We start from the raw sequence: 26,251 nt of genomic DNA, 5'->3' as shown, positions 1-26,251 counted from the left end.
CAATAAATCTTTCATTCACTTCTAAATGTGATTTGTTGATTAAGTATCTAGACTAGAATATCAGGGCACTGTGGAAACTATGGCACGCAACCCCTACCTCCCAAGGATTTATGATTTCACGTTCCAGAGACTGATAAGCCCACTCCACCAGCATGTGGCAAGACCGCCCAGCTCCCCACGAACCACCAGTTTCCTTCTTCCTGCCCTCTACCTCTTTGCAACCTGCACTAATAGTGCTCTCTTGGGTCTCCTCCATGGCTTTATGCCACCTTTTGGAACTTAACGTAAAGGCATGATATCTTTGGTCAGAGGGTAAAAGTTAAGAGCAAAGGCACCACCTCAGGACAAGATTCCTCAAGTGTGTTCTGTGCTCACCAAGGGACTGAACCAACAGTTTCAAAACTGGACCTGGGTTCCAGAGCTCTAATGTAGTGGAGTGACTTTGACCAGGCCACTTATCCACTGAAGGTGAAGAGTTTATATCATCTGTAAGTTAAAGAAGTATGATTTGATTTCAAAAAAAAGTGCTCTTCTGCCTATTGTTTCTCAGGTTTACTGTGCCTCTTAAATGTAAAATACCTGGCACATAGAAATTATTATGAACCAACTTCAATTGGAAAAAAAATCCTTTGTCAAACTGCATATCCTGATTTCTTGTTTAAAAACAAGGGCACTCCCTAGCTCTCAAACAATGCATATTTCACCGTAGATCTCCCTGCTTTCATTGTGTATGTGTGTGTATGTGTGTGTGGAGAGAGAGAGCGTGCTTTATGTACATATCATTAGACTGTGGTGCCTAGCACTATGTTAAGCAATGAGAATACAAATACAGAGATGGATAAATGTACTTCTGTCCTCAAGGAGTTCTTCGCAATGTAAGAAGGGAGATAAATGTGTAATCAAGCAAATTGCAATTATAATGTGGTAAACAGAACTAGTAAAGGTGTAAAGATAGCAAAGACAAGGGAAAGTTACCTATCCAGGTAAGTCAGGAAAGCCTCTCAGGTTGAATGACACCTGAGATAGGCTGTTGTGGATGAAGATGCATCTGCTAATCAAATTTAAAGATGGTAATAACATTGCTGGTAGATAAATTGTCCAATTTGAAGGCACAGAGATCTGAAACCATCCTGCATGCAGAAAACTACAATTGACACTTGAGCAACATGGATTTGAACTGCATGGGTCCACTTACACTCAGAAATTTTTTCAATAGAAGTTACATCAAGTGTGCCTGCCTTTCCTGCCTCCCCTTCCACTTCCTCTGCCTCTTCTACCCCTGAGACAAGACCAACCCCTCCTCCTCTTCAGCTTACTCAATGTAAAGAAGATGAAGAGCTTTACGATAATCAACTTCCACTTATTAAATAGTGAATATATTTTCTCTTCCTTATGATTTTTTAAATAACATTTTCTTTTCTCTAGCTTACTTCATTATAAGAATACAGAATGTAATACACAGAACATACAAAATATGTGTTAATTGACTGTTTATATGATTGGTAAGGCTTTCAGTCAACAGTAGGCTATTAGTTAAGTCTATAAGGAGTCAAAAATTAGACATGGATTTTCAACAGTACAGGGAATCAATGCCCCAACACCCACACTGTCGAAGAGCCAACTGTATTAAATCATATTCAACAGGTTCCTGCACCTGCCATGGAAATCATAAGAAACACTGGATGGGGATGCTAGAAAGGGTAGCTCAAAGCAGACAGAAAATAGTACTGATTACTCAAAATGATTGCAGCTTGATTTTTCAAGCATTTAATATCCCCAAGATGACTGTGAATTCATACTCTAGCAAAACACCCTTTTGGAGGAAGAGTATTAATTATACTTCCTGCTACACACGGAGACGTATTACCTAATCATCTCTTAAGGAACCCATGAACCCAAAGCACGGCAAGTATAACTAACTCCCATTCATGGGATGCCAGGCTTTCCTGTGAGCAAGAGAATTGGGATTGTGATATGTTTCATCAAAGGCTCAGTATCCCCAAGCGTAAGCTATCTCCTGTGAAATTCTTAGTGGAGAGGAAAAGTCCTGAGGATGAAGGCCAAGGCAAGAAGTGGGTGCTATACATTTAGCATAGAATAACACAAACCATGGGAGGAGGAAAAAGCTTCAGTAAGGTATTCTCAGGCTTAGGAATTACTCCATGTTTGGTGTTCAGGGGAACGGACAGTTCAGCCCTTAACCAACCACCCCCTGAAGTGGTGCATGCTACTGAACAAAGCATGTAATCAAGAACTACTGAGCTCTAATCCCAGCTGTTGACTCATAGCTGACATTGAGTAGAGCTCCCCTCTTTCCCTCTCCAGACCTTTAACTATTAAAAACAAACAACAACAACCATCACCACCAAAGTGTATTCTAAACTTGTCAGACAGATGTGATTCATTAACTCACTAATGAATAATCCTAAAGTCCTCCCTGATAAATGTATTTCTTCTTGGTTTCCAAAATAAATTACTGCATAAGTACAGTCTATGAATGTGTGATGTGTGTCCCTTTAAAATTCTGAAGCTGTGGAATTCTTTCTTTAGCAGTAATTAGACTTCTGGTTGCCTTTTGAGAAAAATGAGCAAAGCTTCAAATAAGACATGATACAATAAACAGCACATAAATACTCTCTTCCTAAACTGCCAGGTTTGTCTTTGTGATGAACTGTAAATCCATGCCTTTCTCTTCTCTTGAATGTGATTAAAAGCAATTTTTATTGCCAGGTGTGTTAGACAATTCATCTTGGATAATTAGAGCCAGAGGGCACAGCCATATGTATTTGTCTGATTTTAGAAAATCCTCAGAACAGGCCCTTGGAGCCTGATTCTCACTACAAGAAGCTAACTTCTTGGTCCTTAGAAGATGATTGAGCTATAGTGTGGGTCCTATGTGTAAGTCCTTGGTGACCTTGAGTATGATTTTCCTTGTAAAATGGCATCGTTAATGCTTCCTCCCAATAAATAACACACCATTGGCTTTGGCTATGGCTGTGATGTTAACACTGAAACCCAAACCCTATCATTGCTGGACCACAGCCTCTCAGAGCTGCCTTACCCTGCAGGTGCAAGCTGTGCAGTTATCGTACAGAAATGAGGATCCATTGTCATAAACATCACTTCGAAAGAGGCAGCTCCCAAAAGGGAGGTCAAACACTTTCCTCTGACCTAGAGAGAAACAGAAGCACAGTGTAAGTAAGACAGAATCGGGGATGTCCCATTTTGTCATCAGCGATTCCATCATAGGTCCATTATACATTCTTATAAGACCAGGTAAGTCTGGAGCACAAAAATAGAGTCTTGGGTCAGACATGCCTAAAGGATCCCCAGGAGTCATTAGTTGGGATAAAGTTTGTTAAAAAAGAGTTTGATTCCACAATGAAGCTTGTAAGTTCAACAAATCTATAATGTGTTCATCACAGTGAACCAAAATCACTAAGACATGAGCTCCCCTCATGGAGCTCACAGTCTAGTGAAAGGGCAAACTCATCAAAGGCTGTTTCAATACAACAGTAAGGTAAGTTCTGGAAAAAAGACGATCTAGAAACTGTGGGAATTGGGAGGTCAGAGAAGAATTCTTGGAAGATATAATGCCTGAGGAGCTTCTTAAAGAATGAGTAAAATTATTTAAAAATTGGGTATGGGCAGTGGGGGAGGTGGGTGGAGGTAGGAGGAATCAGCATATCTCAAGAAGGTCTCGAATGAGCAAAAGGAGCTAATGAAATATTGTTTGCTATGGTTTGAACATTTGTGTCTCCACAAAATTCATATGGTAAATTCTAATCACCAATGTAATGGTATTAGGAGGTGGGGCTTTTGAAAGGTGATTAGGTCAGGAGAGCAAAGCTCTCATGACTTAGATTAGTGCCCTTATAAAAGAGGCTCCAGAGAGAACCCTCACCACGACGTGACAACAAAGTAAGAAGACACCAACTATGAGCCAAACAGCAAATCTGCTAGCACCTTGTTCTTAGACTTCCCAGCCTCCAAGATGAGAAATAAATTTCTGTTGTTTACAAGCTACAGAGTTTATAGTATTTTATTAGAGTATACTAAACAGACTAAGATAGCATTTCAGTTTTGAAATTACATAAAGGAATAAAGGGTGAAGCTAACTCAAAGGGCAGGCAGAGGTACATGTCGAGTGTCCAGCCTTTCATAGGCATAGTATCTCTGTAGAACTGGCTTGGTTTTCCCTAATGTGAGAACCAGATTGGTGAATAAAAGGACCAAAACAGCAATCCCAAATAAAGAGTACAATCTAATTTCCTCCTTTCTTTTAATAATTGAGTTTCTACTCTTTGAAGCACATTAAAACATCTCTGCAATGTTACTTTAATTAAAGACTAAGTTAATTCATGTTCACTGATCAAATTTCTATTCGTACCACTCTTTCTTCTTGTAAAAGATTAATAGCAATTTCTGTTTATCAGTAGGCCCAATGAAATGTTCAAAATACCTAAACATACTAAACACTGTTCTCAGAATTAGAGTTGTTGGAATAACTGTTAGTAGGAGTCAAGAAAAACATGCTATCTTCCTATCATAGTCAACCTCAAGGCCAGGATACAATATAGATGCAGAACTAAATCATTAGTTTGGTTCTCACCACCAAGAGCAAACTTGTTGGCCCTCAAAAGGTGGAAGTGAGTTATAATTTGGATCTTACATATGGACTCCCTCGTGACCACTGAGTATGATTTCTCCAGGCCTCACTGACTTCACTCATAAAATGGCATCATCAATACCACATTGCCATGTCACTACCTCTAACTATGGTGTTAATATTAAAGCATACAACCAAAAACTCTTTCATGGCTAGGCATGATTTAGCATGATGATTGTTAATTCCCCAACTAACGCAGGTATTATGTGCACACCCAGGTCTTAAGTCTCTTGAACTTCCTAAGAACTGACATACTAAATTAAAGGATTATCTGCAAAATAAAACAATTCATTCTTTCCCTAAATATTCCTCTAAGAAACCCAAATAGGTTTACCCTGAAGCATCAGAAAGCTGTACACAGCCTGGATCACATAGATTTTGCCCATCCCATTATAATCACTTCTAATTGCACCTTAGTTTTAGGACATTATAATAAGAAATATGAATGAGCAGTTATTTTTTGTATTTACTATAAAAATGATGGTGAAGTCATTTTTCACTGCTTTAAACATTATCATCCTCTTAATCAGTCCATCAGAGATATATTTGTGTCCTTTAATAATCTAAAATATCTCTGCTTCAGTTGAGTAATTTTTTTTAATTGTGATAATCTGGTTTGCCTTTTTACTATCCTTTATCTACATGTGCTTCATGTATTTTGTAAGTGGTCTTAAATCCTTGTTGGCAAAAGGCAGAAGATAAATGAATAGATAGATACAGAGCTCTATGTAGAAGCTTCATCCTCCACCAATCAAAATGCACCTTCTTCATGACTGAGCTCCACATTGTTTCTGCAGAGGCCCTTCTACCGCTTAGAGTTAATGACACCTTTCTGCATTCCCATAGCCTGTTGCCTATACTACCATTATAGCAGGCAATATTGTTCCACAGGTGGAGGAATGGCTGGATGGGTCTATTGATCAATTGATTTATTGACTGATTGACAGACTCTTCAATGTGCTTATCCCCCTGAACAAATGTGACCAATCGCTTAAACTCTTCCTCACTAAAATGAAAATTTTACCTAAAATTGTAAAGATAAAGCTCTTGGAGCAGTGCCTGATGTTCATTACACATCCTCAATAAATGGCAGATGGTATGTATTATGATTATTAGAGGCGATATAATTCAAATATGAACCTGGGCTGTGTCAATTAGAGTACACTGGGTGCTGCTCTGTGTACACTGACCTGTGCTGAGACTCTCCATTGAGAATGAGGAAAACAAGGAAAGGAATGTTGTAATGCAAAAGGCAGAGGTATATCATGTGAATGAACCCCGCCCAAGGGAAAATTTAAGAGCAAAACAGCACCCAATCATCCAAAGTCTAATTAGACTAAGATTTCAGCATCTAGAAAGCATCCTAGTGTTTGTTTGCTTTTTTGTCTTTGTTTCTTGCTGTGTGGGAATGTTTGTTTGTACACTCAAAGAGCATAAAATCTTAACCTTAATCCCAAAGTCATCATGGTCCAACATAAGATAAAACATTCGAGGGAGTGGTTCAGAGACTATGTGTACAGCCTGACTTAAGACATTTCCATGTCATTCCATGGGGGTCTAGACCAACCAAAAAAGAGATTTCCAAGTTTCTCAAAACTTATTGTTCCTTTTGTAGTATGCCTTATAACCATAAATGAACAGAAAAACCTGCATTCAATACAATAGCTCTTGCTCATATGGGAAGCTTCTGAGTTGACTCAGCATATCCACAGTACCAGCTTCAAAGCATTAATCAAGCTTACTTATCTTTGGAGCCAGACCCAAATGCCACCTCCTTTGCAATGGCTTTCCTGCTTAAGTGGCCACTGCTTCCACCATGGCCCACAGCACGATGATTTGTGCCACACTGAACTGGCTAACCCTATTCCAGGGACACTGACACACACTGGCAACCCAAACAGAACACACAGAAGTGAAAATGTCTTTAATCAGGCATGTCTAAGCAATTCTCCTTTGTTCTTCTGTTTCACATTTACTTTAAACATGTGTGTGTACGTGTGTGTAGCAGGTGTATGTGTGTTTGTGTGTGTGTAGCAGGAAGGCAAGCATTGTTAGATGAAGTTAGCAGAAGAAGCCATCAAAGAGGAGAAAGCTCCTAGTTTAAAAAAATACCTTTATTTGTCAACTTGGTCATAAAAAAACAGACTTCATGGTATGGCTGTGCTAATTTGGGAATGAGAAAAATAAATCAACAGGTTGTTTCAGAGTTGAAGACAGTAAACTCTGAAAGAAAGGAGAGAGGATTCAAGGAAAAGGTGTGGGCATTAACTGACAGGAGGCTGGAGCTCAAATAGAAGGGACAATCAGTAAAATTCTCACAAAGGCAAAACAACTAAGACCTTTTAAGAACGAGAGCGCTTAATATCCCATTTTATGTTGTTCAATATGCTTCTGTGTAAAATAATCACTCTTATTGCCCGCAAACCCTCAGCGAAATCTGCTCTCCATCACAGGATGTAAACAGACTTAAGGGGAGATGCCTCTAAAAGGACAAAATGATAGAAAGAGAAAGAAAGCAAGAAAGCAGGAAAGCGAGGAAGAAAGGAAGGAAGGAATGAAGGAAGGAAGGAAGGAAGGAAGGAAGGAAGGGAGGAAGGGAGGGAGAGGAAGGAAGGGAGGGAGGGAGAGGAAGGAAGGGAGGAAGGGAGGGAGAGGAAGGAAGGAAGGGAGGGAGGGAGGGAGGGAGGGAGGAAGGAAGGAAGGAAGGAAGGAAAGAAAATCAAGAGAAATAGCAGGAGCAGAAACACCAAGCCAGAAGCGATTAGGGAAAATATTAGCCCCTCAAGGATCCCTGGAGATTCTAAGGAGGTTGCTGGAGCTTCTATTGTATTTGCATGGTGGCTCAAGCCACCATACTTATTGGAAACTTAATAGTCTGACCTCAACTAGCTCAAGGGCCCAGGAATCATTAAGAAGGTATCATAGGCTGGGCATGGTGGCTCACGCCTGTAATCCCAGCACTTTGGGAGGCCGAGGTGGGTGGATCACAAGGTCAGGAGATCGAGACCATCCAGGCCAACATGATGAAACATGTCTCTACTAAAAATACAAAAATTAGCTGGGTGTGGTGGCACGTGCCTGTAGTCCCAGCTACTTGGGAGGCTGAAGCACAAGAATCACTTGAACCCAGGAGGTGGAGGTTGCAGTGAGCCAAGATCACACCACTGTACCCAGCCTGGCAACAGAGCAAGACTCCATCTCAAAAAATTAAAAAAATACAAAAATACAAAAACAAAGAAGAAGAAGAAGAAGAAGGTAGCATATAAGCAAAAGCCAAAGAACCTCATGCTCTAGAAAATACCCATCATGAGTTGTCCCCTTTCAGCTGGCAACATGCATGCAGCCCTCTTGTGACACCAGGGAAGGTGAGCTGCAGCAGGTTAGAGCTGGGCTCAGGAATCACACAGATTTGTGGTCGGATATCAAATCCACAACCCACTCGCTGGGCTGCCATCAAGGAATCTACTTCCTTTTCAGTATAATAAAATTAATAATAGCACCTTCATTACACATAGGAATTATATACTTAGTACTTACATTTCACAGCTTCTTAAGAAGATAAAATGAGAAAAAAAATATATAAAGTGCCTAGCATGGTGCCTAATACTTATTAAATGTTCAATAAGAAAGAGAACATACTCTCTTTCTGTTGGCTATTATTCACTATTTCCTTCCAAAACTCTCATTTTCTTGCATCTGTTTCTTCCTGCATGGTTTTGACTCTGAAAGTAACACTAGTCTATATTCCTCTACGGGTTTACTTCAAATACCTTTAAAATATGTTCCTGTTAATAGGCATATGCCCTATTAAAGATAGTTTCTTCGATACTTTCTCACCACAAGGGAGGATTATCCCAGGTCATCTGGTGTACCCAGTTACAGATGCAAGTGAGGACAAGAGAGAAGCCTCCCTGGAGGCCTCCGTTAAGAAGCAAACCCTGTACACACCTTCCACTTCTGTAATTAGAAGAGGGAGTTGTCTCTAACAAGCCACGAAATAGGACAACTTGAGAATCTCAAAACAACAACGTGGATAAACACTCCCAGCAGAAACTTTGAGAAGAAATTACATTGTTCTTTGACCTGAAAATAGTAACTCACCCAAACATTTGGGGCAGCACTGTCCTGGGGGTATGTGACTAAGGTGCTGGGGACAGGAGAGAATGGGACAGACTTCTCTCACACATTGTGTCCTGCCTCCCTAAGAAAAGAGAGAAAAAAAAAAGCATATTTAGAAAAGTAAGTGCATGTAGATTGTACAACCAAGATATCTAGAACAAACCTAAGGCCCTTCCATAGTATTAGGTCCCTGGACTGACTGCTCAGGCCCATGTGATTTTCCCCAAGCGTCCTTTGATCTTCCCTGTAGGCCATACAAATTGCAGCTGCAAAAAGACTGCCTTTGAGGAGGTGATTCCAGCATCACCTCCTCTCACCCGCCACCACTTTTCTTTATCTTTTTCCATCTCAAAACCACCTTTACAGTAGGTATAGGATGACCAAAACTCTCTCTGTTTGCTTGGGATTGGAAACTTTGAGTACTAAAACCAGGAAAGTTTCATGCAAACCAGGATGAGTGGACCATCCTAATAGGTCACTGCCTTCTCTTTCTATCCTGCCAAGCAAGCAAAGGAACGCTTTGGGATTTTGAGACTTTTCCTCCTATCTTCCAGACACCCATCTTTCTATAGGTTCTGTAGGCATCTTCCTCCAGGAAGCTTCAGTATCTGCCACAGCTGGAAGGTGCTGCTAAAATGGCTCAAGGAGGTTCCAGGTAGATGAAGTGGCCAACCTGCTGAAAATGGATACACTGAAAGCCCACATTCAGAAGAACTATTTCACGGAATTCACCACGCTATCCAAATCTGTTTTCACTAATTAATTATAAGATTATAAAGATTGATATGAGACGAACTGGCAGAGTCTCAGAAACCTATTTGGAGAAGTTATGGAGTCTCTGAATATTTTCCCTCCTCCCTCATTCTCATTCTTGACCCTTTCTGTTCTCCAGCACTCCATACCTCCAACATCCACTGCCCTCCTGGTTTAACCTCAGCATCCCCTCTTCCCTGCCTAAGGATATAGTCTGACGACTTCCCCTCCTATCCCTCACCAGAGGTGCCTGCTTCCCCAGCCCCAGTTAAGTTGTAACTTCATATTCAGAAAGCTGGGGTAGAAATAAAAAGGTTTTCCAGTTGATTTACGTCCAACGAACGGGCAAAGCTGATGTGAAAACTATCCTATGCAATAGAAATTGCTATGAAAATTTATAAATAATTGAGGTTTTCTTTTCTTTTCTTTTTTAAGAAAATCAGTGAATTTGGTAAATAGATCACTCAGCAAGTGGAATTTCAATGAATTAGCTTCTCTGGGATTTGAGCTAGAAACCAAACTAGTACCCGCAGGTTCCTTGTCTTGAGTGCATAATTTATATCTCAAGAGGCCTCAGGAAATGAGAAACTCACAGCTCAAAGAGCTGCGGACCCCACAAGGGAAAGATTCCATCTGATGCATTTCCTCACACCTTCCCCACTCCTTTCTGGCCATAGCAGAGTTAGCCTCAGCCACCAGGGGCCTGTCCGTTCCCATCCCAGCACACTGCGGCCGCCTGTTGTTTCTGTTTTCCCTTCCTGTTCTCGCCATTTTTATTATAACAGTTTATTTTTTGGTGGGGATGGATGAAAAGGGGAGGGCATGTTATATGTCTTTTAAAATATTTGCTATTTTTTTTCACCTCTTTAATGTTGGATTCTTCCCCCAAACCAATAGAGAACATGCGAAAATACCAGAAAAAGCTCTTCTGTTGTTTTTACATTATTTCCAAATCAACAAGAATCACTAAAAATCTCCCGAGAATCCCAGGCTGCTCTGAGATTCCTCACTCAACTCTGCATAATATTAAAGTTAGAGGCCTTTCATCAGACTTCAGGGGCATGTAACCTGAATCGTGGCCAGGCCCTGGGGTCAGCCCCAGCTTAGACATGAAGCACAAGAGGGAGGACCCAAGATGCTGCCCTTAGCTTTTAATTTCAAAGAAATTCATCTGCAAGCAACTTCCTAAAATCCTGAAGCCTCGGGCCACACAAGGTTGCCTATGTACTGGCCTCTTGTAGGTGCACAGAGAACACATTCTTTTCATTCATATTCTCTGTTCTTGTTGGATCAGCATCTATTTTTCAAGCATATTTTAAAATTGTAATTTAAAAAATATTGCACAATTGCAAAAGAGTAACTCGTCCAGTGCTTTGGAAAGCTGGCAAAAGATTATGTATACTGAAGTAATTTTCCTTACAATAAGGTCAAAGAGCAAATTTTGCATACATAATACAACTGCAGTTTGTGCTTCCCAAGAGTCCGTTAAAGTAACTTGAACTCCAATCTGGGTTTGCTGGTTTAGTCAAGTTTTATTTTGTTTGGTTTGCAGTATTGTGGCAAAGCCCAAGTCCAGAGGCTGCATTCCAATTAATGCCTCCAAAGAAAGTCCAGGCCCTTCCTAGGAACACAGTTGCAGCTCACAACCTGCTTCTAAGATTTCAACTCAGCAGGGACTCTGATTAAACTATAATCTGTGGCTATGCTATAGGCTAAGAGAGTAAAATCACAGAAGTAAACATTTCTGTTTCTAAAACTGAACAAATTCCTACTGTAAATGTACTATCAGATGATCGCAGTAGCTTTCTGATTGGCTTCTCTGCCTTAACTCTCTTTCACTAATCCATCCTGGAAGGTTCAATGTGACCAGGCCTTCTTTTCAGCATCTATCCATCATTCCATTATTTTATCAAACATTTGTTTAAGGCCTATCATATCCTGGGGATACAGCAGTGAATATAAGACAAAAATCATCCCCTTTAAGGAGTGTATATGACCCATGAGCATGCCCCACCCCTGCTAAGGTTGAGGATGACCTACCACTTCGTCCAGGATAAAGTTCAACCCACTCGAGCTAAAAGCCAATATAATAGAGACCATGTGTTCACCAAAATCGGTTGCCTTTTTCTCTTGACAGTGCTATGCTACACTTCCCAGACTTTCTTGCAGTGAGATGTGCCCATATGACTGAATGCTAGCCAATGGGAAATGGATGGAAATAATACAAAACACTTATAGGTCTACATCAATTCTCCATGCTCTCACTCTTTCTCTCTACTAGACAGATGGCCAGCTAAATGCAGAAGGCATCATGAACTTTACAAACAATTGAAGGAGTCTGGTTCCCTGGGTTACCACATGGAAGTCTACCTGCCAGATCCCGGCAATGAACTGTGAAACAAGCAAGAAATACATTTTGTTACATTATTCAGATGCATCGGTTCTTTATTATCTCATTAGCCTACTTTGTCAAAACATTCCATAATCTCTTCTCCAATCTTCTTTTCTCCCAACTCCAGCATAAAGAGAGGTTTCTTTATGGCCCCCAAACATAAATTATGGTTTCCATCTTCGTTAAATATACCTCTTTCCAATCTCTCACAACCCCACCCCCATCATTAACCCCTATCAAAATCCTGCTTCATTCAAGGTCAATTTCAAGCCTCTTCTCACCTGTGAAGTCTTCTGGAGCCTTCAGTTCCTAGTAACCTCCTCCATCTTTCTATGTCTCTGTTCCCATCTATACCCCTGTATTTGGGGCACACAAATACATAATTTTTGGCACATACATAAAGGCTCAATCCTGTAAGGAGACATTGACTTTACTTCCAAGCTAAACTGTCTTGGGGGTAGGGGCCAGTCTTCTGTGCCTTCTATCCTTCAGAAGAGCAATGAAACAAAACCTCAATAAAAAATTAGTGAATGAAAGGCAGAGCTACCACATAGAATGAGCTCTAGAATCCGAATGAGTATTTCAGACCACTTTAACTACAGGATGCTGATGACAACTAAGTCCAGGCATAGTTCTGGGCTGTCTCATCCACTTACCATTGTGTTTTATTGGGTTTTACACATTCTAGCCTTGTGTTTTGCACATTTTAGGTACTGTTTGTTGGTGTTAATACATCAAAAAGGAACACTCAATTTCAGCATGTAAAGCTGGTAGGATGCCTATAAGCACAGTTGAAAACTATGTCTCATGTATTTGCTAAATGTTTGAAAATTCCTAAGTGGTTAAAATACATAAGGACAAATGACTGTATTCTTATCTGGTCAGCAAGAAAAGAAATGCTAGGAACTTTCATTGTACTTGTGTGTCATAATTTTCATCATCTGCCTTTCCTTAGAAAGGTAAGTTTGTTCTTTAGAGAGATGGTCATTTGTTCAAATTGCATATCCAAGTGCTTCTCTGAAAAATTAGCTATTTTTTAAAAAGAAAGATCTGAAACCTATGCCAAGTCTATTTCCGCTCCTTTATTTTTGTTTTAGATGATTCCATTAAGAACACAATTGCTTTATGTAAAAGTTTACCTAGAGCAGCAGTTTTGTGGCATAATAAAAAACTATCTTCCTGAATATAGTGATGGGTTCAAGACGATAAAACAACAGCCATGTGCATACAGGATGCTTCTCCAACAGCTGAGTGCCCAGTGAGACTTGGGGGCTGAAAACCACCTTGTAGCGTGTGATGTGGCACTCATCTCCCAAACAGGAGCAGAGCTTGGCTCCCTAACAAGAGACTGGGAGCAGAATAGTGCAGTGCTAACCCGTTACAATGACTCAGCTACACTCTTCCACATTCTAGAGCAATTTTTCCTATGCCAAATTCTTTGGGGAAAAAAATAGAGTTCTCTATTTTTTTTCTCTAGAGTTGCTTCTGAGATGGAAGTGGGAAGAAAAGAGAGAGAAGTTGGAGGGGGCAGTGTAGGGGAGAAATACATCTTTAGTGCAAAGGATTTAAGTGTGGTCCATAATCTTACATCACATCAGCCTGTAATGAAAAGCTGATATGTGAGCAAAGCAACCAGTCTGAATTACAAATTAGGTCAAAAAGCTTCACCAAAAAACATGAATGTCCTTAGCCATGCCTTACTTTGGCCTAGAACTGTATCTTGCTAAGTTTACAGAGCATGACACTTAACTTCCTGGAGTAAAGATTTTCAGATTTGGTTTTCCCTGTTTTTGGTCTGCAAAGAATAGTCTAATCTACAAATCAAAGCAGAAGAGTGACAGCAGATGAGGTGGCAGACTGAGGGGACAGTAGCAGAGTAGACAAGCGGAGAGAGGACACCTCCAATAGGTAGTGAGTGACAAGCCTGGGTTGTGCCAGGTACTGTGCTTAGGTACTTTTATCATTTTAGGTAAGTCTCCAGAAGACCCTGTGGGCATGCTTTTGTCACCCCTATAGCAGAGAATGAGCCTCTAAGCCTTAAAGAAATTGCTCAGAAAATCTGCCACCCAACAAGTAAGTGGCAGGGTTGAAATGTAAATTTAGTTCTAACATCCAAGCTGAGTTATTTCCATCTAATAGGGCCTTTCCTTCCAAAGACCACAGCACAATTTCTCAGCTGGAGTGTGAAGTACAATCAAAGCGATGGCCAGAACTTTCTCTCCTTCTAGACGTCTCTTGTGTCTTCCCTGGTAGATGTTGGTTGTAGCTTTATGTCTGCTTTTTATCAAAATGGCTTAGATAAAATATATTGTCCACATTTTTGTTATTTACTTAGATAAAATCCAAATTATGCATCCACCTTTTGCCTCCAGGGCTTTTTCCTTTCATGTTGTCTTCTCCTCCCACCTCCCTTCTTTCCTTCTCTCCCTCTTTTACATTTTAAACAAGATGCCCCTAATATGGAAATCTGAAAGTTTGGGACTTCTCTCTTTCTGCTCTTAGGAAGAAGATAAAGTGTTCACCATCCCCATAGCTTATTTATAATCCACCAACACAGGCCCTTTACTCGCCTCTTCCACTCAGTTGAAAGAATATGCTTTTGAATCTACAAATAATAATGGGCCATTTCCATGCTTTAAAACTTTTAGTGGCTCCTCATTCTATTCAGGGTGCTCAATCTAGGCAGTGGGTCAGAATCACCCATAGGACTCTCGCAAAAAAAAAAAAAAATTATTGACAGCTTCATGTCCAAGATTCTGATGCAGAACCCAGGCAACTGTATTTTATGAAAGCTGCAACTATGTCTCAGTCATCACTAAGCTATTGTCTCTGGACTCCAAACCCACACAACCTAATTAGCACTTTGCTTTCTGGTGCTGAAGCTGAGGCTCTGCATGCCACATTTCTGCTTTGCTAGCTTAGTCCAAGATAGGCTCTGCCTACAGGGGCACCAGACAAGGGACTGGTTCCTTCTGTTTGTTTCCCTTGGCCTCCTGTCCCCATTAATGCTTCTTCACCAGGCAGCAGCACTTCCTTCCCACATCAGCAACTGAACCCAGTTTAGAGATTTTCCAACATTTCATGCAAGTAAAACCAGCTTCATCTCAACATTCTACTCCAGCCAGCTGGCACCCCCTCCTCAGAAGTCTGAATTTCAGCTCCACATAGCCCCTCCTCTAAGTTTTAATAATTCTACTCTCATCCCATTGTTCCCCGACCCTAGAGGTGGTGGTTTCATCTAGTAGGTGGCATTGCCACAATAACTTAGAATTCTCTTTTTGCCATTCAGTTACCTAGTTAATAGTTCTTTATATTTAATCCTCTATTTTCAAATAACTGGTATGGTTTATGCCTCCTGATGAGACCTTGACTGATACAAGATGTGTTCCTGATGAGCTGCCAAGTGTGGGAACTCAGCTTTCAGCCCACCCTAGATTTCTCAGACAGAGCTAGAGGGCAGTGTACTTACTGCCCCAGAGCATATAATACTTTAAAAACATTAACAGAGGTGTTTATATAGATATACACACATATATACATATACATACACATATACACACACTATAGTAGGATACATCTGGGCATGTATACACCACAGTGGTATAAGTGTGTGTGTGTGTGTGTGTGTGTGTGTGTGTGTGTCTTACCCGCTAGATTAGAGTTCCTCAACCTTCACACTCCTGACATTTGGGGTCAGGTGATTATTTGCTTTGGAGGCTGTTCTATGCACTGTAGGATGTACAGCAGCATCCCTGGCCTCTACCTGCTAGATGGCAGTGGCACCCTTCATCCTCTGATTGTGACAATGAACCATGTCTCCAGACATTGCCAAATGTCCCCTGGGAAACAAAATCACCTCCAGTTGAGAACTAGAGTACTAGGCCAATGATTCCTCAAACCACAGTCCAGGAATGCGCATTTTTAATAACTTTCCTGGATGAATTAAATGCCTCTGTCCAAGGCACCGTGCTTTGCCAAATGCTTCACTGGCATGAGCTTCCAGTAAGTAAGACTTAAAGCTTATTTATCTTATTCATTCCCCCAGCAGCTAGCACACATCATAGCTTCTAACATGTGCTCAAGACAAGTGTTCTGAAGGATGAAGCCCATTTTTCAAGTGGAACAGTTCTCAGTGAGAGAAGAACAGGCCTCAATTCACTTCCCTGGTGGCTGGAAGCCACTTTTCTTCAGGCTTGTGAAGGAAGAGGTCAGCGAGAAACAGTGCGGGTGGAGACAGAGCTGTGATCAGAGCTGACAGGGTAGAACTGTGCTTCTCCAAGGAGTCTGTGCTGAAACCAATGCAGGCTTTATCATAAAAATTTGTGAGGATCCTGGAAGCTTTCTGACCCCCAAAACCTGGACATATGGCTACATATGAGTTTTGGTATCCAAGTGATGAAATAAAACTCAACTCTGATTCTATACATAGATATTCAAGAACATGTCAGCAAAGCTCGATGAAGACACTGATTTTATCCCATAAAAATAGCAAACAAAGATCCCTGAGAAAGGGTCTATGGTGCTGACAAAAACAAAAACCCTTTTGTACTTCACGACCTATTAAGAGAACTATGAACTAATGCCCTGTCTTGAGAACCAAGCCTGAAACAAACTCCTTTTATTTTGCATGCCAATTAATGTTTCTAAGTATAACTGCATTATTATTATTGTTTATATTATTTTATTAAGTTTTCTATTGCTGCTATGATAAGTTACAAATGGAGTGTCTTAAAACAACACACACTTATTTTCTTACAGTCAGAAGTCTGGAATCAGTTTCATGGGGCTAAAATCCAGGTATCAGCAGGCTGCATTCCTTCTGGAGGCTCTAGAGAAGAATCTGTTTCCTTGCCTTCTCCAGCTTCCAGAGGCAGCCTGCCTTCCATGGCTGATGGCCCCCTCCTCCATCTTCAAAGCTATCAGTGCAGCACCTTCAGACCTCCCTCTGACTGTGCTCTCTGCTCATCATCACATCTCCTCCGACTCTGACCCTTCTGCTTCCCTTTTATAAGGACTATTGTAAGTGGGCAGCCCACCCAAAGAATCCAGGGTCACCTCTCCTTCACAAGGTCCTTAACTTAATCCCATCTGCAAAGTCTCTTGTGCCATGTAAGGTCACCTTCACAGGTTTTGGAGATTAGGACATGGACATCTTGGGGCCAGGGGATGCATTATTCTGCCTACCCTAATTATTATTAAATAAATGACATTTAATTTCTCTGTGTAGTCCCAAATGTCATATTTCAGGCCTAATGTGACTACAACACACCTCACCAAAAAAGCTAGTGTTTCTAATGTTTTCCTAAGGAAAAGATAGCCAAGAAGCTCGATTTAAATCCTGGTCTTATGGCTTGCGATCTGAGTAAGTTCACATCCACTTATTTTTTCTTCTTCCTGCACCCATGTCTAGTTAGAAGGTGAAATTCAAACCAGACAATCCAATGTTTTCGTCTTATTCGCCCTCTCCTTTTGTCATAGGCAAATTATAAGCGCTGATGGACAGCTTCAGGAGCAACTTTCGGTGTTAATGAAGTAAGAAAACTGTCCTTGTTGCCAACAGGTCTTTTCAGGGGCACTATGCCAGTCTTGCTGGCCAGCACCAACCCCTTAAGTTGAAGTTCCCACTAAGCTGTGGGACTTGGCCAGGCACCCTCTGGCCCAGGCTACAGAGCCCTGTAGGGACATCAATGTCCTCTCATGGTCAGCTAGATGACTCCCAAATAGTTTAACCATGTTTGCTATATTTCAAGATTCTTACAGAAAAATGCCTCAACCGGTCTCAGTGGAGGGGTTACAGAGCAGGCACTGCGAGGCCTCAGCCTGTGAATAGCACAGCTAGATGCCTTCTTTCTACAGCTGCACAAGTGAGCAGGTCCAGCCTGGCTATAGAGACAGTGTTAAACTTCAACTGCATACGGGGGCAGAGCCAAAGATCATAATTTCATAAAGCAAATATTAGATTATTAAATAAATACATGATGGAAATGTCTTTACCATAGTTCCACTAATCCCTTTTTTGTTTGTTTGTTTTTAAGAGACAACGTGTCTCTCTCACCCAGGCTAGAGTGCAGTGGCGCAATAATAGTTCACTGTGACCTCAAACTCTCAGCCTCAAGCAATCTTCCTGCCTCAGCCTCCCAAAGCACAACAATTACAGGTGTGAGCCCCACTGTCCAGCCACTAAACTCCATTTGAAAAGGGGATTTGGTTATTGTGTTTGCTTAAGTCTCATTTTTAAAGGTAAAATTGGCCTCATCTTCCCCTTGGAGTCCTTGATCTTAGCTCTTCCTGCCACTTAGCTGAATGGCAGTTTTCCTTGTTTGTTTGTTCATGTGTTTGTTTTCTTTTACGTTTTTTCTTTGAAAAAGAAAGAAATTCTCCTTCCACCAACTCAGGCTTTCCACTAAGGCAGACACACAAATCACTGATGAAAGACTGCGATACTGTTTGAGGCAAATTCCAACTGGTTCTGGGTGTCCACAGATATTTTACTTTCCTCTTTGTCTATTTTAGAATGAGGAAGATAAGCCCACCCTATAGGCCCAAGCTCAGATGAGATCTCTGAACAAATGCCCTGGGAACCGAGAGGAGAGGCAAAGCTCTGGGAGTCTGAGTAGATTTGCACCCCTAGATTGTGTGGTGTGTGGAAGCAGGTGCTGAATGATAGCTGGACTCAGTGATCTGCCCCCAGCAAGGTCTTTCCCCTTCCAGGGCTAACTGAGCTGAAACTGGAGGAGAGGCGGGGCCTGCTGATAAGGGCCCTGACAGCCAGCTCCTGCCATGCCTCTGAGCCTGGGTGTTCCCTCTCTGAAACGATCAATAAATAAACAAGTAAATCCACAGGAGAACACCTCCTAATATTTCAGATTCCTGGAGACCTCGCAGACCACCCTGGTAGGATGTTTCTCAACTGCTGCCCAGAAACAAACAAACAAAAAAAAGTGAAAGGAAGAAAATGAGCCCTTTTCCTTTTCTTGCCATTTTTATCAAAGTTCAAACTTTCATCATCACGGAAGTAGTCAAAGCTGTTACAAGCCTACTGCTGACACATCAAACGCTTTATCTACAGCCTGGCCCGCTTCCAGGGAGATGAAAAGAACAATCATATAGAACTCACACCTCCTATGAGTTATGAGCCATTCCTAAAAGGAAGGAAATAACACCATTATGCAGGAGAAAGGGCATTTTTTCATGTTCCCCAGGCTGTCTACATCACAACAACATTGGATAGGCACTAAGAAGAAAGCCGAACGGAGGCCTTTGACTGCTCAAGACTTCTACAAATACTGGACTGCAGAGACAGAAACCCAAGACATCACCAATGAACTGTTTTCCTAAAACTTTCTGTTGACCTTTAAGTTCTGGCTACCTAAAATAGTTTATATTGTTTTATTTTGTTCCCACAATGCTTCATATGGGTTTATCGTTTGTCCCAAACTAGGTTGAAAGTTCACAGAGGGCAGAAGCCATATTCATTAATATTTATTCTGTCTTCCACAGTGCCTAGCCACACAGTGAGGCCAGAGTAACATCAGAAGTGTTTGGTTTTCAGTTAAACACCTTCTTGTTGGGTTGTCAGTTAAAGCTGAAAATAACTCAAAAATGTTTGTGCTCCATTGAGGTTTCCTGAGGTACAAAAAATATCTGTTATCTTGACATGAATGACTCTTAATTAAGATATACCTGAATCTCTCTCACTGTATTGACAAAATTATACTTAGAAGTCTTTGAGGTTTTCCTTAGTATGCCTGAGCACACTACGGAAAAATAAGATTACATTTAAACTTCATTTTCATTTCTAAATAGCAATTGAAGTCACGGCATCCTTTTTGTTCACCCTTTCAATATACATTTGAGTTTCTGTATGTCAGACACTATGGTCTTTAAATGAAAAAAATCCAAAATATCTATTTGGTATCCATTGTTATGTACAGTTCTCTAATTTGTATCAGGTGGCAATTTCCTAAAATTTTAACAAAATCTAAAATGTTGTAAGTACAATGTCATGAAGTTCTATAGTAAACACTCCGTGGCCTCCATCAAGGAACACTGCGCAGAGAGACTAGAGGTTTCCGGCACTATTCATTCAAACTCATGATGCTCCTGGGTATTGGTCTTGTCAAACACTTTTAAGTTTGTGTTTTGAGACAGGCTGCAACCCAATCTTGGCAAGCTCTTGGGACGATCCTAATCTAGGCCATATATGATCAAAGAAAAATAAGTGTACAGTCTGTTGGCACCAGCTGTGGTGGGGGGTCCCAGCATGAGCCAAAGCTAGTGTTCTGACATGTCTGGGCAGGTCCAGTGAAAGGGAGAGGTTCACTCATCGGCTTCTCCTGAGAGAAAATCCACCCTGAGGGAGGAAGAGATGAACAACAAGAGAATCACCTACTGACTGAGCCTGACAGAAGGAACATGCTATCACCAACATAACTTGGCATCTGTCACTCACATCATCCCAAGTTCAGTACCACAGATGCCTGTATTGTCCTAGAGGAGAAAGAATACTGAAAGTAAAAGCACAAAAGAATTGTTTAACTAAAATCTTTGTGAGATTCAAGTATAGGCCCTACTGATTTAGGTGTCCTATAATTGAGTAGAACACAGAAAAAGGAAAGTGATATTGGCCCTTGCCACTTCAGTGGAGACTTCCATACTGCTTTGTCATCTGAGGCCTCCAGGACACTAGCTGAAATGTGCAAAGATGGTGGAAGTAGTGGCTGTGCCAGGCTGAGAACCAAAGTGCTTGGAAAAATGGTGGCAACGTCAAACAGAGGGCACAACAGCAGACAGACATGGCAGAAGAGGGAATCTTTTCCAGCTCAGGAAAGTGGTATTTCCTCTATCATGAACTCCGAGTTTCTAGGAAGGCTCTCCATCTTCCTACCGAAAGATGATCTATGTCAGCAATGCTCAGCATTTGGCAGTATAGCACAAATCCACAAGGCATATTCTCTGACAAATTGATTCATGTATTGGCCAAGCAGAAAGAAGAAGTGTTTGGCCAATAAGTTATATTAAATTGAAGTTCTCCTGGAATAATATTAGGCCAGGTTCAGAAGCATTGTCTTGTAATCTTGGCCAGAACATGCTGAGATGCCAGAAGGGAGTAGCACCTCAGTGAGGCCATGGCTGGATGGAAAGCTTATGATCATGGGTGAGGTCTGAGTGGACCACAGCTCCGTAACTGTGACAACATGCTTAACTCCAAAGGTCTTTCTCAAGAAGGATGGAGAAACACAAGTCTAAACCAGTTAAATAGAAGAAAATTCTACCTGAACATTCTTAGTCAGTACCTTATTTCAGATAATGATACAGAAAACAACAGCAGTTCAGGACTTTTTCTTTTTAAGACCATAACTAGAAGAATTGAAGTTTAAGGGCTTACCAGAAGTACCCTAAATATTGCACTAAAAACCAAAGACAATCCTGTGAAGATAACGGAAGACAAGTGGAAGGCCACCTTTGATTAGAAATCCAGGAATGCCCAATCTACTTAAAAGAGATGTCAAGGCTTCTGTGGTCAATGGCCAAGGGCAAGTCCCTCAGAAAATGCCCAGGGCTCTCTTCAAAGACCAGTATTGAAGGGGAATATTCTTGGGGCAAATGTCCAGAATTAAGGGACATAGAAGTTCAGAAAGATCATCATTTTATTCTACCAGCCTAACTTAAAGTTGATGGTAGTGTCTTAAAAACAGGCAGATTAAGTGAAAGCTTACATACTGAAGGCTGAACACTTAGCTTTTTTTTAACCAGGAAATCCAGAAAATCACTTCTTAAGGTGGTCTATATTGTTTATAAAGAGCCTCATCCATTGGTACTACATGTGGTTGCCAAGTTCAGAGAACTGATATAAACAAATAACTCAATGTGCATAATCAACTCATGATCAGAACATTGCTAGCTCCGAGTGGCTGAACATATTTTTGATGTGAAGAATGTCCTGCACATTCCCAAGTCTGTGAATTATGGATATTGTCCTTTCAGTGAGGTATTTCTCTTAATATTTAGATGGTACATTAAATGTTTTTTGTTATAAGTAGCTACCTGATAAGTGTTTATGGACTCTGTGAATGAAACTCTAAGACAAAAGGTCTCCATCCTCCTTCCAAAAATTCTTGAGGTAGAAAATAGCTCCCATTTATATTATATACTTTGCCTAAAATGCATTGTGTGGACTTCCATATACAATGACCATTTAGTGTTTTTGTTTTAGGAAAGTGTTTCCAGTGGTCTAGGACAAAGAGTATGATCTACTGAGCCTTTGACCTGGTTTGGCCTGTTGCAGCCTTGAGGATTAATTCTTGTTCCCTCTTTCCCAAATCCTCTCAGCCTCTAACTGTGAAATGAAAAGTGGCCCACTCTCTAGAATCAGTCCTGCTGGAAAATGGTTGTTCTCACTCCAACACTAATAAAACATGCCATGGTAGGGAAACGGGAAACCACTAGAGCAAAGTGTTCAACATTAATATTTCTTGGAGGGTCTGATGAATTTTACTTTAAAAAGCAGAAGCATTCTTAAAACTTGGGAATGAAAGGAGCAGTGTTTGAAACAAAATTGTTCATGGTAAAAATATTAAAGGATTCTCTTCTCAAACATTCCGAACTCCAAAGGGTACACAGTTACCCATGTAGCCCAATAGTATAAGCAAAAAGCTACGAATCTGTGTAAAGAGGACATTTCTTTCATCCAATACTTAATATGTGAGGTGTCTGCATCAAAATACTCTTGAAGACTCCAAATCTTCTCTATCATTCGATTTGTAGAAATAACAATATCCATGCATGCGGAACTTATACCATACTCCAGATAATGGGTGATGAATCAAAACTTTGAGGAAAAATAATGACTTTAAAATGTTATGGAAACCCTAGTTCCTGATGACACGAGAATATCTATGCCTTAAACTCAGTACAAACCAGGAAATAGTTCCAGATTCTAAATCAAGGAGGAAAGCTGGAAACACATATGGTTAAGGGAACAAACTCATGGAGTTAAGAGCTCCTTCAGATTCCCAGTTCTATTCCTTGCTGCATTGCACCAAAGTTAATTAACTTCTCCTAAGCTTCAATTTTTTTCATTTGTAAATTGGGAAGAACAACAGTATTCAGTCTCATAGAGTTCATGCAAAGAATAGAACAACTGAGGTAAAGCTTTTAATTCAGTACCTGGCACATAGTAAATGCTCAATAAATGTTAGCCATTTTATATATATATATATACACACACACACACACACACATATGATATATTTATATATAAGATATATTTATATATGTGTGTGTATATATATGTATATATATATACATATATGGTCAAATTAATTTTAAATGCCATGCAGCTCCATAAAATAATAAATGAGTTACCTTGGGGAGTTTATTTAATTGGAGTCTTGGTTATTTTATCTCTAAACAATGCTATTTTCCTCACAAAGCTGTTGTGAAAATTACATGCAACAATGTGCTTAAAGTGCCCAGCACAGCGCTTGCTCTATAAGTGTTATCAATTAAAAATGAACCTCTGGCACCCTCTTCCCCACCTCACTGTCTTTGGGTTTAGCCAGTCAAAGTATATTTCATTGGCCAAGAGAACAGGGCTATGAAAGGTACAGAGCTGTGGTGACTTTTCCTCTGAAAAGTTAGGAGAACATTTGTGTTTTCCTTGGCACCAAGAACACATGGGTAGTCTTTGGGGTGTACAGTAGTGTATACATCACCCATGTATTTGCATAAAGTTTCAAAGCACTTTCTTGATATATGCAGTATGACAGCTGCTGTCACAATATATTTATATAAGTTCAACACAGATTTTATAAAATAAACTTGCAAGTCTTTGTTTTCCTAAAGAGGGGTTTGTTTGGAGGCTGGGGGATAATCATTTCATCTCACTGTGAAAAACAGCACATGCTGACACACATCCTTTACCAATGACACAAACAGATTGGTGTTCCCTATTAACGTGTGAGGCAACCCCGCAGTTATAGTAGGCCACTATTACCATTTTTAAAATGTCTTTTCTGAAAGAAAAAAAACAGCACTGATGGATGCAGTAACCACAATCCATCTGAGGTCTAGAAGGAAGGATGAAATAGATAACTGTGACTTTTGCACACAGAATTCTTCCAGCTAATTGTCGTATTCCCAGCCTGGCTGTCCTTTTGTCCACATGAAGGGCTTGACCTAACGTGAAAGACAATGAGAACTCCTTATTGACACCTGCCAACATTCACCTCAGTCTTCCTCAGAGACACAAGTAGCTCAGATTAGCCAAATCTTTCCATCAAAAAAATCAATGTATAGGGAGGCACAGTGTCTCAGGCCTGTAATCCCAGCACTTTGGGAGGCCAAGGTAGAAGGATCATTTGAGACCAGGAGTTTGATACCAGCTGGGCAACATAGCGAGACCCTGTCTCTACAACAAATAAAAAATTAGACAAGCATGGTGGCAGTGCCTGTAGCCTCAGGTGGGAGGATCACTTGAGCTCAGGAGTCCAGGTTATATAGTGAGCTATGATTGCACCACTGCACTCCAGCTGGGGCAACAGAGGAGACCCCATCTCAAAAAAAAAAAATCAATGTAATTTCTATCAATAATCTCCTGCAGCATCTTCTAAACTAGTACTTCAGAGAACCCTGTTTCATAAGATGTTAACGGTGGTTCCATGACACAAGACTTCTACAAAGAAATGAGTAATGTTGGGTTAAACAAAGTTAAATAGGTTCCTTCATTGACGGCTTTTTAAAATCTTTTAACAAATATGGATATTCCATTGGGGAAATACAGGATATGGTGTTTCTCAAACTTATTTGACCATAGAACCCTTTTGCCATGGCACTTGAACATATTCTGGTGTGATATAAAGGGAAACACAATTTGGAAAATGCTGATCAACTTCAATTTTACTACTATAGGTCTTTCCTAAGGATCTATAGCTGTATGTTTCTTCCTCCTTGAGGCAAATTTCTTGCTGACAATTATTAGTTAAACAAGTCTATATATTGAGTAATCGATCGTATGCCCCAAAACCTTTGTCTTCCCACCTATATATATATAATATCAAATAATATGGTCTTCAAATTCCATTTAAGATTATATTTTTATGAATTCCAAAAACCACTCTTGTTAATACAAGCTACATCAAGATTCCTGCTCAGGACTGAATTGAATTTTTGGAACTTTTATTCATTTAACTATAGAAAAAAGAAAAGAATTCTAGGTTTCAACATGACCCTTTTCCAATTCTATAAACCAGGTCACCCTACCAATGTCTGGCATTTCTGGAATATTTATAAATGACCATAGTATAAAAACTCTACCTCCCACATCCTCTGAAAACAGCTGGCTACAAATTCCCCAGGAATATTATGTGGGATATGTGGTTTCCATGCCTTTAAAAGGGGTATTTGTAGGCTATCCTGAGGAATATTTCAGCCAGGTCTTTCTCCTGTCTTTTTCAGCCTAGCAAACTTTGCCCCTTAGTCCTGCTCTGGGAGGCCTTTAAAAAGTGATACATTTGAAACAAATAGATCCCTTATAGAATCCTCAGTAGGTGGCAATGGCAGAAATAAAGATCCAAAGAAAAAGCTTGTTTACCCCATGTAGGTCTCTTTAGCAGGGACCTCATAGGGCCACAAGTGAGGCTGAGACTGGGTTGGTTTGGGTCAAGGAGCTGAGTAAACAAGGAAAACAGTAAAGCAGGAGCTTTGGGATTAGACAAGGACAACAAGCCGGGAGCAGCAAGAACTAGCTCCCTTCCTTTTGCCTCTCCTCCATGTGGGCCATACTCTTCTGATGAGGCAGGGGTGGAGATTGCTGAATTGCATGAATTTCACTCCCATCTCTAGCCTGGTCCCCCAACGCTGAAATTAAAATAATATCAACAAAACACATTAATTTGAAAAAATATGAGAGGTTTGAACCAGCTTTCCCAATCATCTATTTTCATTCTCACTTTTGATCTTCAAATTTGGCACAACATGCACAAACAATTTTATATCTATAGTCAAAGACTGTGTCAATTGCTCACCACCATATCCCAGTGTCTAGCACAATGTTTCTTTCTAAGAAACAGTCACAAGTTTTTGTTGACAGACTGCAATACTATTGAGTATTCTACCTTCCCTACTTGAAATCTCAGCATGTACTTTTCATTTTTCACAATTAACATTTTATTGTCCATTTAATATTCCATGATGACAATATTCTTCATCATAAACTCATAATCACTTTTGCAAATTCTAATTCTGTCTTTAGATAAGAAAGGCTTCATGTAGAATCGTTCAGCCTAAATCATTCATGGCAATATACTAATTGCCAT

The 26,251-nt window shown here is 40.4% G+C and overlaps 1 protein-coding gene across 2 annotated transcripts in view; it reads right to left on the bottom strand.

Moving 5' to 3' along the window:
* BMPER (BMP binding endothelial regulator) overlaps positions 1–26,251 on the bottom strand; it is a 249,361-nt gene that overhangs the window by 99,359 nt on the left and 123,751 nt on the right. For both annotated transcript variants that reach the window (XM_009452884.4, XM_054655539.2), the window contains 2 exons: positions 8,771–8,870; positions 3,062–3,171 (listed from right to left, as the gene is read on the bottom strand). In XM_009452884.4, coding sequence (XP_009451159.3) covers positions 3,062–3,171; positions 8,771–8,870 — 210 coding nt within the window. The remainder of the gene's footprint in view (positions 1–3,061; positions 3,172–8,770; positions 8,871–26,251) is intronic.

Source organism: Pan troglodytes, chromosome 6 (genome assembly GCF_028858775.2).
Source record: "Pan troglodytes isolate AG18354 chromosome 6, NHGRI_mPanTro3-v2.0_pri, whole genome shotgun sequence".
In the NCBI taxonomy this organism is placed as follows: Eukaryota; Metazoa; Chordata; class Mammalia; order Primates; family Hominidae; genus Pan; species Pan troglodytes.
The sequence above is the reverse complement of the archived record's forward strand: the minus strand, read 5'-3'. Positions and strand labels throughout refer to the sequence as shown.